Source organism: Electrophorus electricus, chromosome 14, assembly GCF_013358815.1.
Source record: "Electrophorus electricus isolate fEleEle1 chromosome 14, fEleEle1.pri, whole genome shotgun sequence".
NCBI lineage: Eukaryota > Metazoa > Chordata > Actinopteri > Gymnotiformes > Gymnotidae > Electrophorus > Electrophorus electricus.
In genome coordinates this window covers 5,205,041-5,221,610 of record NC_049548.1, presented here as the reverse complement: position 1 = coordinate 5,221,610, position 16,570 = coordinate 5,205,041, and the positions used below count along the sequence as shown (strand labels likewise).

Here is a 16,570-nt window from a genome sequence, read left to right as displayed (position 1 = left end):
TTCCATGATCCCACTGTTGCCTGTGTGACATTTTGGAACACTGCTTTTGGCTCTGTCAGTGTGCTGTGCAAAAGACAGTTGTGTTGCTTTTGGCTGTTCTAGGATAATGCATTCATTACAGCTGATTCTTAATTGAACAGAAAAATGTACATTTCACTTAAGCACATTTGTGTAATGTTTCAGTTTGGTTTAGCATACTGAGTGCTTGTGTACACCACTGTGCAATTACATATAAATATTCACACATTGCAGGGATGCTTTTATCAAGTGAATTTTGTATTTTAAAATCCGGTGCTACCTTATGATCCAGAACAGAGATTTTGATTTATTTGTTTCAACAAGTGGTTTTTCTTATTGACTGTTGGGTCTCCAGAGAGCTGGCAGGGCTCAGTTTGCTATTCTGCAGTACACGATTGTGGCTTATCCTAGCACTCTCAATAAGATTTAACCCAGAGATTTCTGCAGGGTAACCACTGTCATTCATGGCCCATGTACAAACCGCAGCTTAGCTAGCATTGTAAAAAAACAAAAAAACAAAAAAACAACAACCCCGATTCCTGACACATTCCTGCAGCCCTATTACAGTGCATCAGAAAACCTAAAAGCTGCTGATCTTGGAAGTTGTGGTGCCAGCATGTATCTGCAATGCGTTCACTTAAAGGCAGTTGACAAGACACGTCTGCTGTGCTCCCACTCTAAAGCAATGTCTCTCTCAATGAAAACATAACACCACAGCTGTCTGTAATGATCCACATACCCAGAAATCATTACTTTGCTGCTTTGAAGAAGCTATTTATCCTGTGGAAATTGGGCATCTGTTGTCTTTGTTGACCAAATATTATTCTCATAGTGGTGACATCATAAAAGGTTTTTTATTTTAAGTTATATATTATGCAAAGGGACAGAAATCCACTTCCATGTAATTAAAAGGCTTTAATTTTGCGTTGTGAACAGCAGCACTCTTAAATATGTTTTTCTAGGGGCAGTACCCTTGCCTTTGCTAGTACGTACAGATTTGTTACATTGCACCAGGGACTGGCCAGATGCTGGTTGAGACTGGGTGTATATAGAGTAGTGACCTGCTTGGCTGGATGGTGGCCATTATTTGCTGGTCTTTGCCATGAGCACAGGTGGTGACATGACCCTTTGGTGCTTTTGGTGGTGGGCTGGAAGGCTAGAGGAGACAAGTCTGCATTAAATGTCCCTGGAAGAGGGCAAGAAGAGTGATTTTGTGAAACAAAGGGCCACTGGTGATTTTATTAAATGATTTTAAATGTATGGTGTACACACACACAAGCATTCTCGAATGCATTAAGCACCTGGACTGGTCTGGTGAAACTCATCTAGAGTGTCAGCTCAAAGGCTGCTACGTATTAGGCCAAATTGTTGCTCTACACATGGAATTATGGGTTGTGCAAGAAACAACATTTAGCAGCTTTGAACATAGAGATATTGAGTCTAGAACATGTGGAAGGCCAGTGTGACCACATCATTAAACATGTCAGGTGACATCTGCATGTGAAACTTAGGAGCAAGGGCAGTGTGAAAATATGTACTATGAGCGCCTAGCTAACATGGGTAGCATTCTGAATGAGGTTTGGAGGTATGCAGATGCAGACAGTATTTTTTGTATATATACATATTCAAGTTAAAGATTTAATTTATTCCTTTTATACTTTTCTAAATCTGGAATGCACTAGCACCTTAAATTATACTTAAATGATATATCATTTAGGAGAATTGGCAGAAAGTGCCATTCCTTAGTTTTCTTTCAGATACTGAGCTGAGAGGGGGAAAATGCAGCTAGAACATGGTTTACTTTTACAAGGAAGATGCTGTTGTGAAAAATGAAGCAGCTGAATAAAGTTTTCTGGGCAATAGCCAATCTCGGAGATAGGGCCATATGTTATTAAAGGCTTTACTCTCAAGGACATCAGCAAACCTCAGGCCAGGAGAACCAAGTGTTCTGTCCCTTTTAATATTAATTAAAGCTCATGCTTTCAACTTCCAGTATAAAAATCAGTGCCTTTGGCTTGGTTCCATTATGGTGAGTTTAACAGTAAATATGTGCAGGAGAAACTGACTAATGTTTAACCTGCAGCATGCCCTTTAAAAAAGCTGTTTTTAAGCTTTCTTTCATTAGCATACAAATGCTGGGATGAACTGGTCTTGGATTTGTTTTATGTCAATCCAGACATGTCGTAATTAAATTGTTGTGGTGCTGCAAAGCTGCTGTGTTGTTTTAGCAGGACTATATTCAAGTCAGGCAGAACCCTCTTGAAAGATTTCCTGAAGGACACATGGAAGACCTTGATAATAGAGACCAAACTACAAGGGCATAGATCTAGAGTGCATCACAACCCTTCTCCAGAGGTCTAGAAGAGCTGGTCTGATCAGTCAATGAAAAAATAGTCCCCCCCCCCCCCCCCCCCCCCCCTTAATGACAGACTTGCATGTGACCATGTTCATGTGCTCTGAACACTGAGTCACTTCATCCAGTTAATTCCCCACAATCTTGCCAAGGAGAATTTATGACAAATACTCTTGCTTTAAAAACTCATTCATTAATGCACAAGTCCACACAAAATATGACGGGAGTTTGAATTGGCCAGAATGCTGTAGCGCAGTGTGGCTTAACACATCTGTTCAGAGCAAACATATGGACCATGGTAAAACTGCCGGATCAATATCAAATAGCGTTTTGAGCCAATGACAGTGACCTGTCCACTCTGACTTCACTACAATCAGTCAGCAGTTCATTGTTGAATAACTGACCAAGTCAATGTAATAAGTCTGCTGCAGTCATTGCTAAAAAGTTCAAATTAGATCATTGACATCTGAAATTCCATAGGAAATTGGAAGATAATCTGCCTTTGTCAGGCCAGTACAGGTTTCGTGTAGATTTTTGTAGCGGCTGCATTCCCCCCCCCCCCGAGCTTATAAGCCACAATAAGAAATGTCCAGAACAGTTCAAGGGCCACCCCTGCTGTAGTCTTATGCTGGTGATGCTCTTGTTTAAAACTATAGCTATAAGAAGCTATTAGCAGTACAGCAGCTGAACGCACCTGAGCTGGTGTTGCTGAACAGCTACAGTCATATTTTTGTTCTCTGCAGTTCTGCACTATGCTTTTTTTTTCTTCCTATGCAGAGTATTATTCTTGTGTGAAATTTTGGTTAGACTGTACAGAAGGCTAAATGGCTAGATCTAGAAAATGTTCATTTATGTACTCAAAAGATATTTAGTCAGATACTACATACAAGGAAACGCAGTCTGGAAGAGGTTTTCAGTCATTTCTGAATGGGGAGCGAGAGAAAGGCATAATGTTTCCGAATTTAGAACCTGCTACACTAAAATCATAGGATTGTATAGAATGCGGGTGAGCAGCGGCGGACCAAAGCGAGCAAGAAAGTCTCGAATGTATGGAGAGCAGGAAGGTAAGGAGGTGCCAGACCATGCAAGGATTTATAAACAATAAGGATTTTATACTATAAATGAAAGTGGACAGAAAGCCAGTGTGAGTAGTTACAGTGGTGTGATGGCATTTGCCCCCTTCCTGATATCTTATTTCTTTGTATGCTTGTCACACTTAAATGTTTCAGATCATCAAACAAATTTAAATTTTGGACAAAGATAACACAAGTAAACACAAAATGCAGTTTTTAAATGAAGGTTTTGAATGAAGGAGTCCAAACCTACATGGCCTTGTGTGAAAGTGATTGCCCCCCTCGTTAAAACATAGATTAACTGTGTTTTATCACATCTTTGGAAAGCTGAGTTCAATTTCTCTAGCCACACCCAGAATGATTACTGTCACACCTATTCTCAATCAAGAAATCACTTAAATAGGACCTGCCTGACAGTGAGGTAGACCAAAAGATCCTCAAAAGTTAAACAGCATGCTGTGATCCAAAGAAATTCAGGAACAAATGAGATACAAAGAAATTGAGATCGATCAGTCTGGAAAAGGTTATAAAGCCATTTCTATATCTTTGGGACTCCAGCGAACCACAGTGAGAGACATTATCCACAAATGACGAAAACATGGAATAGTGGTGAACCTTCCCAGGAGTGGCCGGCTGACCAATATTACTCCAAGTGCAGCGACGACTCATCCATGAGGTCACAAAAGACCCCACAACAACATCCAAAGAACTGCAGGCCTCACTCAGTTAAGGTCAGTGTTCATGACTCCACCATAAAAAAGACTGCATGGCAGAGTTCCAAGACGAAAACCACTGCTGAGCAAAAAGAACATAAAGGCTCATCTCAGTTTTGCCAGAAAACATCTTGATGATCCCCAAGACTTTTGGGAAAATACTCTGTGGACTGACGAGACAAAAGTTGAACTTTTTGGAAGGTGTATGTCCCATTACATCTGGCATAAAGGTAACACAGCATTTCAGAAAAGGAACATCAAACCAACAGTAAAATATGGCAGTGGTAGTGTGATGGTCTGGGGCTGTTTTGCTGCTTCAGGACCTGGAAGACTTGCTGTGGTAAATGGAACCATGAATTCTGCTGTCTACCAAAAAATCCTGAAGGAGAATATCTGGCCATCTGTTCGTGGCCTCAAGCTAAAGCGCACTTGGGTTCTGCAACAGGACAGTGATCCAAAACACACCAGCGAGTCCACCTCTGAATGCCTTAAGAAAAACAAAATGAAGACTTTGGAGTGGCCTAGTCAAAGTCCTGACCTGAATCCAATTGAGATGCTGTGGCATGACCTTAAAAAGGAGGTTCATGCTCGAAAACCCTGAAATGTGGCCAGATTACAACAGTTCTGCAAAGATGAGTGGGCCAATATTCCTCCACAGCGCTGTAAAAGACTCATTGCCAGTTATCGCAAATGCTTGATTGTAGTTGTTGCTGCTAAGAGTGGCCCAACCAGTTATTAGATTTAGGGGGCAATCACTTTTTCACACAGGGCCATGTAGGTTTGCATTTTTTTTCCCTTAATAAAAACCTTCATTTAAAAACTGCATTTTGTGTTTACTTGTGTTATCTTTGTCTAATATTTAAATTTGTTTGATGATCTGAAACATTTAAGTGTGACAAACATGCAAAGAAATACGATATCAGGAAGGGGCAAACACTTTTTCACACCACTGTGTATTTTCCCACTGTCTGGTATGGGTGTGAGAACCTAGTAGGTTCTGGACATAATGCAGCTTCTTGAGCCCACAGGCAGGAAACCTGAACAGAACAGCATAGCAGTAGTAGTGTATGGATGTAAAAAAAAAAGCATGAATAAAAGTCTCAACTATATAGTGGGAGAGAGGACATGATCTAGCAGTATTCTTAACATGAAAACTTGTAGTTTTTAATATGACCCTCGAATGCCAGTATGGAGTGAAAAATTACCCCAAGATTTCTAAACTGGGTAAAGGACAATAACATCTGCGATAGCCAGGGTAGAATGTTCAACTGAATGCTCAGGGTAGCTGAAGATGTAATTAGTATGGCCTCAGATTTTAGATTATATCATTTAAAAAAATGTGTAGCTCTCCAGGTCTTTATATCAGCCAAACACTTAATCAAAATACCAGGTGGGAGTCTGTCAAAGGGTTTAGTGTGTGTATATAAATTGGCGCCTCATCCACATAGCAATAGAACTGGAGGCCATGCTGTATAATCATATCACCAAGCTGTAGCACGTAGATAATAAAAAGTAAAGGGCCAAGAACAGATCCAGGGAAGGCCATGGGAGAGGTGAAAAGGATCAGACCTACACCTACTAATAGGAGCAAATTGCTGTAAGATATGATCTAAGCCATGTGACTTGTGCATCAAAGATGTCGATTAAGATGTCAAGCCTACACAGCATGATAACATGACATACTGTCAAATGCAGCAGATGGGTTCAGAAGAACAAGTACATTTGGCACAATTGGCTGCAACCAACAGATCATTAGTAACCCTAACCAGTTTTAGTATTGTGATTAACTCTGAAACCCTGACTGAAACTTCGCAAATAGTTTGTTGGAGGTTAGATGGACTTTCAGCTAGGCAGCAACCATATGCTCATGCAACTTGCTTAAAAAAGGTCAGAAATAGGTTGGTAGTTCTTAAAATATTGAGGGTCATACCCTGACTGGTTAAGAACTGGAGTGATTGTAGCAATTCTTATTAACTGCTGTTTTGATCCATTATAGAATTCTTGTAGATTGCACTGCCTCTAGTTTTGCCACTATGCAAATTCTCATGTCATGAGTTCGAAAGAAATGATGAGCGAGATTTGTGTCCTGTCCATCGTGCAGCCATTGAGAGTGGGGAACCTACCCAAAGAGCACTATGCTTAAACCTTCTGTTCTCCATCCATCTTGGAATTAGCTTCCACACCAAATGTGCTTTGCACAGATTGAGTTGAGCAGATGGTAAAAATATTACCAAACATTTCCTCCCAATTATTTCCTTAGTGCATAATTTATAAAATTCCCCAATGGTGAGGCTATTGATATTATTTTGAAACCCATTAAAACATCATGCTTGTAAATATAATTTCCTTGGGATTAGTACGCTTCAGCCCTTGATTTAATGCTGAATGACGACTTTTCAGTTAAGCACAGGAACTAGAGCGTGGCTCTAGCAAGGACAACATAGTACAATAATCTCCTGCAAATTTTTATTGACCCTTGTACAATGATCCTGAGAGAGTCTGCTTCATGGGGAACAGTAGGGGAAAGTAATGAAGTATTTATAACATTAAATGCTTAAAGGATTCTTTAAGATGGACCATATTTGGTCATTCAAAAAGTGCCATTTTTTTGCTGAAGCATAACTTTGTTTTTGACACTTTTGTAAAGGGCAGATCACCTAAATTAACTTTATGATCTGGCACCAAGTAATTTGTTGGACTTCTAGTTCCCTTCAAATGTGCTACAGCAAAGTTCTAATTCCATAGAGCTTTTTGTGGGTTCAACATGAAACCCACAGAAAGAATCGATAGGCGATCAATCTCAATTTCACGTCAGTGAAGTTTTCATGCTGCTACCCTCAGGGAAGGTTTTAACTGTGATTCAAGAAACAAATAACAGCTCGGATTTGACCTGAACCCTACCCTGGTCCGGTCTACAATGTTTTTGTGCAATATGTCTGTGCATTCTGCTTGCACCAAGTGCATGGAATTATTGCCACTGTACCCTTTATCAACCTTTCAGTAGGTTTGAGGGAAAATGGAGAGGTGCTATAATAAAGCCTGTTGCTTTTCTGCATCTGGATTTCCCCTGTGGGATTCTAGTTTCCCTACAGGTGAGGAATGAAGTTGATCCCGAGGTGAAAGGGGCAAAAGTGCCCTGGCAGCTTTAGCATGGATGGGCTAGCTTTGTCCTGAACAATTGTTATGAAGATCCAGTCGATGTACTAAAGGCAATGGGCCTGATGAGTAATAGAGATAGATAAATTGCAGATGGTGCTTTTTGGCTGTCAGCAAAGGCAGGCTGCTGCTGAGAGAGTGTCTATTATCATGAATAAGTGAATGCCACACCACGCTTTTTTATCTCTCTCATGCATGCGCGCACTCTCTCTCTCTCTCTCTCTCTCTCTCGCTCTCTCGCTCTCTCCCCTTACTCACACACACACTCACTCACTCACTCACTCACTCACTCACACACACACACACACACACACACAGACCCCGTCTCTGTCACATATGCATGCACAAATGAATGTGCTTTTGCTCTCTGTGAATTTCAGTTAATTGCCTCCAAGTCTCTCTTGCATGTGCGTATACACACACACACACACACACACACACACACACACAGGTCGAAGTGGATGAATAAAAGCAGAGAGCCTATCGATAAGCTGGGAGCTAATTTCAGATGTGATATTGATGAACTCTTAAATCTTCACAGGTTTGCACCCTGGTAGCTAGGTTGGTGCAAATGTCATATGTGTTTGATAAGTGCGCACAACCATGATGATATTGACCAGCTCAGCAGGGGCAGGAGCATTAACGCCATCCTCTCCTAACTCATCCATTGCCCAAACAGTCTTCCTCTCTGTCGCTCTCTGGCTAATGACCAGGAGCCCAGCTGGCAGATGGTTCATTACATTGGCTGCAAGTGGACCATACCCTGCGTGTTTGGCCAGTTATGGACAGGTGACCTCTGTGACGGAAAATCCCTTCCATCACAGGGTCTTTCCACCCCATGCTGAGGAGGCTTCCCTCACGTAGGGGTGACTGTGACAGAGTCATGCCATTAAGAGAAGCAATGGTACATGCTGAGCATGGCTTTGATAATTTCATTATGAATGTGGTCTCAGTGGGATCAGTTGGAGCAGTCCTCTGGTGGTGATTAATAGAAAAGATAATGAATGATTACCGTGAAGCGGCCCAAGCTCCTCTGAGGCTAAGCCATTGTGGAGGCCCCTCTGTATTTGCACAATGGAGATGGCTCCATAGACAGCAGTACACAGTGCTGAATTTGGTCAAAAGCACAACCTCGTATTTATATTTATTTCATAAATTTTGATCCAGATTAATTTGTGATTTTTTTTTTTTCCCTTTTTTCCTCCATCCTGCTTTGAGTCATAGTGCATGTGAAGTTTCATCGAATGGAAGGATGGCCTGTTTGTTACCAGTTTAAGACGTGGTGTTATACGATTGATGTTGCCAAGTGTTAATCCCTTAACTATTGATGCCTTCAGGTAAGCCTGACGGATGGAGGTGGCTTGCTAGGGGCTTGCATTGATTTGTGTCCATCATCCTCCATACTTCATCACGAAGACTGGGTCATTTAAAATATTTGTCTCCAAGCAAATTGCTATTACAATCAAGTGCTTTGTGAACATCATTGAGCCATAATATTTCATTGTGCGCCTTCTTTATAGAAATGATGAAAAGCAGCAGAGCCACTTTCTTACTAAATGCCCCCAACAGCCAGTAAATAATTCCCATTAAGCAGCCAACATGAGACTCTGCTATTGACATGCCTTTGTCTGCACAGCTCCATAAATCCTGAATGGCCATGATTGCTTTTTTTCCCTTTCCACTGAGATGAAGCAGGATTCTCCTCTGCTGTTTATGGTGTGTATGTGTGTTTATGAAGTGGGCAATTGGGATGAAACCAGGGGAGGAGTGAGTGAAGCATGACAGTTTGTTCTGGTTGCTAATCTGTGAAACAATTAGGGCTTAATGCAGCACACTCCTCCTCATCACAAATCCAATAGCAATCAGCCATGTCCTTGGCACCCAGTTCGGCCTGCGTTTAGCTATTGACTGGCTGCAAGTAACAATGATGCTGTACTTTGATGTTCTACATTATTGATTAAGCGCAGATGATGGAAGTCTCACCTGCAACTCAATTATACAAAAAGATAAGAGTGTACAGGATGCAGCAGATTTCTTTTAAGAGTGGCTTTGGTAGAATCATTCCTGGCTCTCCTAAATTCCTTTTTAAATTTCTTCTTGGCTACTTCTGTATTCTGTGTCTTCCTTTTTTATAGTTTGCTTGTGTTATGTTTGATGATTTGAGGGACATTCATGTGTGCAAGGAAGGTCTGTGGGGAATGTATCCTTCAGGTTTTTGAGGTAGTATGCTTAATGTTCGTTTTGCAATATGCAAACATGGCAAAGACTAGATAAAAACCTGCATTTTCTTTCTCTAATAGTGCCTCAAGCCTTGTATCATCATGGCAAAACTTTAATAGGATGTTCAGCATTGCGTTGATTTATGATACCTTGCACATTACCATAAACACTTATACAGACAATGATACACTGCAAATACTCACCCCATCTTATAATTTCTGTTCACACTTCAGATGGTTCTGTGTTATTGATATTAGATATTACTTTCAGCCCTAGTCTAGTATCTACTATATTGGCGCTCCGGTGTGCTCTTGTAAGCATAACCCTTTTGATAAGGCTTGAATAAGTAGTGAAAGAGAGCCAGAAATATATTTCTGGTTTGTAGAATGTGTTCATAGAATCATTTTCTGTTAAAGCAGCAAATATGGGCTAGTGTAGTAGTGGCAACTCGGTTGAATGGAGAAATTAAACAAGATGCATCATTAATTAAATGTCACCACGGGAATGCTGATGACCACAGAATCAATGGTAGAATGATTGCTTGTCATGCAGGTTTTGGCAAGAGAAATTTGATTCCAGTCTCTGTAGACATTTGATTAGCCAGGACTTCTAAACTTTAAAAAAAATTATTTTTTTTTTAGCACCAATGAATTATTCAACCACCTGTTTCTGTCAGTGCTGGATAAAAGCCAGTTTGCTGTCAGTGACCTCTGTTCTCACTCCCTCTCTCTCCACTCTTTATTTAACTGAATCAATGCCAGTGTCATTATGCCAGTGTCTAGCTCACTCATTTTACTCCTCAGCGCTTCCAGCCAGTGTTGTGTTTTTTATATCCTCGCTGGATCTGTCAGATGCAGCTACATAGTGTCATTTCATAATCTTTTATATTTTGCCTTGGGTTCTAGGTATGTTTTTCCACTTGGAGAATAAAGCAAGGTGAATTAAAAGCCAGAAGTGCCCAGGAATGTCTGTGTGATTAATAGTACTCACCAAACATTTTTCTCCCTTGTGTGCTCTCTCTCTCTCTCTCTGCCTCTCTCTCTGCGCCTCTTCCTCCTTCTCTCATCTCCAGCAATTGATGAGGGAAAGACAACAAATGGCGAGCCGCCCCTTTGCATCAGTTGCTATGGCGTTGGACACAGGAAGTGAGCAGGTGGAGCTGCTGCAGGGAGGAATCGAGGTGAGCATCACTGCTTCTGAGCCCAGTGCACCCTATCGTTCAAGAGCAATATCATCCACTCTGCTTACGGTCACACCCTCTTGTTAGTCCAGTACTTATTGTATACTGTAATGCGCCTTACTGTATACGCTAACAATCCTTTCCTGCTGTCAATGAACAGCTGCTTCAGTCTCTCTCATGACCATACACTATATACAAGACTGCGTTCCACGATGTAACAGGACAAACGCAGACATGTGCATGTCCGTGACGGCAGCCCTGCCTGCTTCACAGTGTAGAGGTTCAGAACACATGTTAAGCGGTGAGAGAAGTGTCTCTCCTCAGTCCATTAGCACAAAGTGCACTGGCACTTGGTGTGCATTATGGGCTGGTGGTGAGCCTGGTAGGTATCAGCATGCTCTTCAGACCTTCAGCTGAATGCCGGTAAACACAGCTCTCTTTAAACAAACTTTAGCCACCCCATGCCTCTCTTAGTGAGTGCTTTAAAACCCACAGTCTCAATTAAAGAACCAGTCAAGGCCTGTAAAATTACATCCAAAAGCTTCCCGTTAACATCGAACAAGCTATGTTAAGCATAATATCAGCCTTAGAGTTTGCCCATGTATAGCACGTGTGCACTTTTTGTTTTGCTGTGGCCATCTCATTATGACTTGCAAACAGGGCTCCAGAGCCTCTGATTCTCATGGGAAAATGGCCTGGAAGCCAAGAACGCATGTTGAATATGCATTTTGTTCCGTCAGAGAAATTGTGCACTTTCAACGCTCCGTCATAGTCACATCCGTATGTGGAAATCCTTCAGAGTAGAAAATTCTGGTGAGATTGGATCCCCACTGTTCCTCCTTCAGTTTCAGAGGTTCCATTTCCACCATCACAAATTGGCTGAACACCTGCTGCCGCAGGCGAACGGACTGATCTCTGGAGGCACACTGAGCGAACGCCTTTCATAGCCCTGCTCTTTCAGCTCCAGAGCTCATGCTCAGAAGTTCTGAAGGCCTCAGTGTTCCATCCCGGGGTTTCAGATCCAGGGATTTACCCCGATAATCGATGGTGAACCATTCATGCACAGTCCTTCAACAATAATTCAGAATTCTCAGAACTGTTGCAGTCCTTGCGGCCTGTCTTCAGACCACACATTCACCTAGTGTGTTCAGAGTGGAGCTGCGTTCAGATTTCTGGATCTTCACGATGGTCGGTTGCTGCTCTGCACTCTAACTAGTAGCAGCGTTGCTATCAGTCTGAGCTGTATGCAGAGTGATCAGCAGTGGCGATGGGGGAAGGTCCAGATGTTGGCTCCAGCCTTCCTGGATGTGGCAGCAGTCAGAGGTGAATGACGGGCACAGACGAGTGCAATTCCACTCTAGAAAGGTTAATGAGTCAGCATCTGGCACTCTTCAACTGTTTTTAGCAAGACCTGCTAGTCAAGGAGAGGACAACACACAGTCAGCATGTTAAGCAGTTGCCCTTATCAACATCACTATAGCACACAGTAAGGGATTATGTCATGCGTTGTTGGTTATGTTTCGAATGATTTGCACTGTTCTGTTCCTGAGCTGCTGTTTATAGTAACCATTCTGGGCAGGAGAGACTGAAGCTTATACCCAGTGCCCATCAAATTTTCAGCCAGTTCACGTTAGTGAATGTGGTGCTGTGTAACGGTGCAATTTTATCAGTCACCCCGATTCCGTCTCTGCAGGTAATGAACGACACTGCATCCTTCTCGACTCTTGAGCCAGTGCAGTGTGCAGTTTCCAAGAGATGTGTTTTTGTGTGGAGGTCAGCGGCCATGGCGCACAGAGCTAGAGAAAGACAGGCGTTTGGAGAACGGTGCTGATGACACAGATGTTACTTCGTCACCATAGCCGGCACACAACATATGGAGTCACTAACAGACATGGAGTGTGATGGATTGAAGCTGTCACCAGGACTCACAAAATGTATTATATTGTGTGCGTGCGTGCGTGTGCGTGCGTGCGTGTGTGTGCGTTCGTGTGTGCATGTGTGTGCGTGCGTGTGTGTTACTGCGCGTGCATGTATGTTTTCTAGTCTACCCTTATCTGAAGTGCGGGGCTAATGTAAAGCTGAGACATGCTCCCCCCCACCCCCTCTGTAGGCTATCCTATTAACCATGCAAATGAGAAACACTACAGCCATTTAAAAGCCTGAGGAAATACAGCTTATATGTGTGTCCTACTGGTTTATGACTTTATTTGCTTTTCCATTTTCCTTTCCTCTTTACCACTTATGCCACCATAAGCTTATTGTCATCATTGAAGCAGTAACCAGCAACAAAGTTGGATGTTTTTGAATGGTGAGAAAGATGAACTGACAAAAAGAAATGGAGAGACAGGCAGACGAAATATGAGATTAACGAGAAGACAAATAGAATAAGGGTGCAAGAGAAGGAGAGCTTCTAATACTAAATGAATGATGGACAGTAAGAGCATTGTGTGAATAACGAAAACTAATATACACAAGGAAGTGGTACAGGGCAATGCAACAAGAGTACATGGTGAGAGAATGAAGTTTTTGGCGTTGCATGCATGCACTGGTGTGTTTGCATGTGTGGAGCTGGCCCTCTGCAGTGGCCAACTCTTCTGGTAAAAATTGACAACTTTGACTGTGGAAAATGTGTTTTGGCCATTTTCTGCATTTTAATCTGCAGCTGCAGAGGTGGAAGGGTTGCTGCACAGAAACGGGACTTCCCTGCACAAGGTGCTGGCGTTATAGTGGTAATGAAAGCATTTAAAGTGTTTGAAAAGTGTTTGTGATTCTACCAGGAATTAACAAAATGCATACTTAAACTGTGCACATTTGGATCATGGAGTAATGCCTTGATACTCGGTTATGATACAGTATGGTAGTGGATGCATATCCTTATGAACTGGCCTCCTTTATAATATAGCTCAGTAAGACTTTTCATCTTAGGCTACATGCATTTTCATAATTAGCTCCACCCTTACCAGATGCATATAAGGTGGAAGTAAGGAAGCTTTAAACCTCACACTCCTTACTTGAGACAAATGAGGCATTGTGCTAAGTGCAGCTTTTTAAAAAGTATTAGGGGAGCAGTATTACTGGTTATTAAGAGTAATCAGTTACCTCACCATTAATCACAGTATTATTCTATTTATGGAATAAAGGATAAAGCTTCTATTTAAATTCCATTTCACTCAACCGGTAGGATGTGCTGGCACGTATGGACCAAAACAAAGTGCCTTTTTGATGTGCCCTTATATGACATACAGCACTTGCGTAGGTTGCGAAGTTCGCCTGACAAAGATTAGGCCCTTAATCTTCATTATATGGCCTTAGCAGTGGTGATTGCATCATCTAGAGGGAAAAGTGCTCTCCGTCTCTCTGTACTGCATGGTTGTTCTTTGTTACCAATTCATTTTGAGTGTCTTTTCACTGTGTGTGTCTGGGTGGAGGAATTAAATGAGGTACAGTCTCATTTAAAACATGATGCATTATGCTGCTTGCAGTCTTCCTAAACTTTATCTCTATTCATTAGTTGTGCCATTGCATTGCTCCATAAATGGGCTTCAATTGGATTACTTCTGATCTGTGTGGAGCAAAGATAATGTGAATGAGAGGAATATCACATACATTTGGAAATGAAGAGTGGTATGAGAAAATGCATGAAAATGGATTTGCCTGATGATTTGGTCTTGTTGCATGCAACTGATGACGTCATTAACTGGGTTCTACATGGGAGACGTGGCTCCTTCCATCCCATAATGGACTAATAACATTCATTTAGGCTTATTGGGTAATAGAATCTTTTCCTTCATAGTTTTAACTCCTCTTTTGTTGAAGTGTTTAGCTAACAGTAGTTTTAAAACTCATCAGCTTCTAGCTGCTGTCAGCCATGAAGAAATGCCAGAGGGGCTTTACACCTCCCGTGGTAAGGACCCATTGCAAAGCGACTTTATTTTCAACTATAATCCTGACCCAACTCTGATGAAGCATATTGTGAGGAGAGAGGGTGTGCCCATTATCCAACAGTGTATTTTCATATTGATGTATCTGTCCTTCTCAAACAACAGAATTCATGGGACCCTCATCTTTTTATTTTGGGTTAGTAAAACTTTCAGTTCTGATTTCTGCTTCTGCTGCAGTAATGTTGTATATTTAACTAAACTGAGGAAGGCGCTTGGGCTTTGTTTAGCATATGCGTCTGTAATGCTTATTTTGCCTGGCTCTTTAGTGACATTACGTCTGGCAGAAGTGGGTGGCATGGCCAAATATTCAGTCACAATATAATTAAAAATTCTGACAGTTTCAGTAAATATGATGTATTTGCTTATTGTTTGTAAATGGAAATCCATGCTTGTTCCTCAAATATGCCTGTTTTTAGATTAACAGTGGCTTGTCAGTTGAAATAATTCTAAAGTATATAAATATAGATTTTTATTTAGCAAAATGCTATAATCAGAAAGTGAACAATATCTAGATAAAGGTATTTGTCTTAAAAATATATATGCTTTTTTTAAAGGAGTTAATTAATTCTACAAATGGAAATTTTGAACCATTTTGATATCATAAATGCATTTTATGTGATATTCATGGTTTTTACTTTACAAAAAAAAAAAAGAAAAATTATAGCTTCAGAGATGTAGCCTACTATAACATGATTCTCCATGTACCACAATCTTAATTATTTGTTTTGCTATGACACTGAATTTCTGAAAGCAAGTGACAAAATATTAAGATTTTGTACAGTTGGTTTTCGCATTATAACGATTGTAGGCAAAGTTTATTTCTATAGCACTTTCTATACCTAGTGGAAATTTGAAGTGCTTCTCATGTACATAGAAGCAAAATAAAGCTTATTCCATACTGAGCTGCATCACCTCAGGAAGATTTTTGACAAAAATATTTTTTAAAAGTTCCAAACACAGTTTATTAAAATAAAGTGAAATATAGTTTATTTAAATAAAGTTTAAAAAAATTAAGGAAACATAAAGTTAAAGCAATGTAAAGATAAAGAAATAAAATGAAACATGGAGATAAAAGTTTAATTAAATTGTGCTACAGGAGCTGAAAGAACAATTTTTAACCTGGACAAAGAACAATGTTGGTTTATGTTTAAATACATCTAATGTGGGGACTCCTCTAATATCGGCTGACAGCTGGTTCCATTTAAATACAGCATCACAGCTAAACTCTGCCTCTCCATGCTTAACTTTTACCTTAGGCAAGACTAACTGACTAGTTCCTAATGATCTGAGAGTTCTGCCCAGCTTATAACATTGCAGCGTATCAGATAGCTGCGACATTCCTACCCCATTAAGCGATTTGTAGACTAGTAATGATGCCTTAAAATCAACTGCAATATAGTGGTAGAGAGTGTAGGGACTTGGCAATGAGGTTGCACCTTTCTTTGGTGGGTGCCTGCCTAGTGGCCTGCATCCTACTCCTGCTTGCAAATACTATAGTTGTTTAGCAGTGTTTTGTTTCATGATTTGTTTCATTTTGTCCCTAACATTTTTGGACAATAATGTATTCCACCAATAGGTATGGTGCTGGTTGCTTCTCACAGCGCTATGCTCCATTTGCCATGTGGTAACATAGCCAGCCCTGCCCACTTTAAAGCCAGTTTTCAAAATTTTGATGCACGTCATATCTCTGTATTTATAGGATTATCATTTATGATCCTGTCGTGCAGCATATATTTTCATTCCATGATTGGGCTGTTTAGGACGCAGAGTTATGACATGTGATTTATGCTTTCATTGCCCAAGTGAAAAAAGTTCAAATTAGTCGTATCGTATTTAAGGTGGAACACGTTTCTTTTCTGCACTTCAATTAAAATGTACTTTAATCTGCTGGAACATCGACAGCTCTGTTCTCTGAA

General features: G+C 40.9%; 1 protein-coding gene across 3 annotated transcripts in view; it reads left to right on the top strand.

The window, feature by feature from the left end:
* Nucleotides 1–16,570, top strand: part of atrnl1b (attractin-like 1b) — a 77,123-nt gene that overhangs the window by 51,034 nt on the left and 9,519 nt on the right. Inside the window, exons 27-28 of one of the 3 annotated variants that reach the window (XM_035533738.1) lie at nucleotides 10,606–10,713; nucleotides 12,407–12,627. In XM_035533738.1, the coding sequence (XP_035389631.1) occupies nucleotides 10,606–10,713; nucleotides 12,407–12,544 (246 nt within the window). In that variant the 3' untranslated portion in view covers nucleotides 12,545–12,627. Of the gene's footprint in view, nucleotides 1–10,605; nucleotides 10,714–12,406; nucleotides 12,628–16,570 lie in introns of those variants that run through there. The other 2 variants (XM_027024846.2, XM_027024847.2) reach the window with 2 other exon arrangements.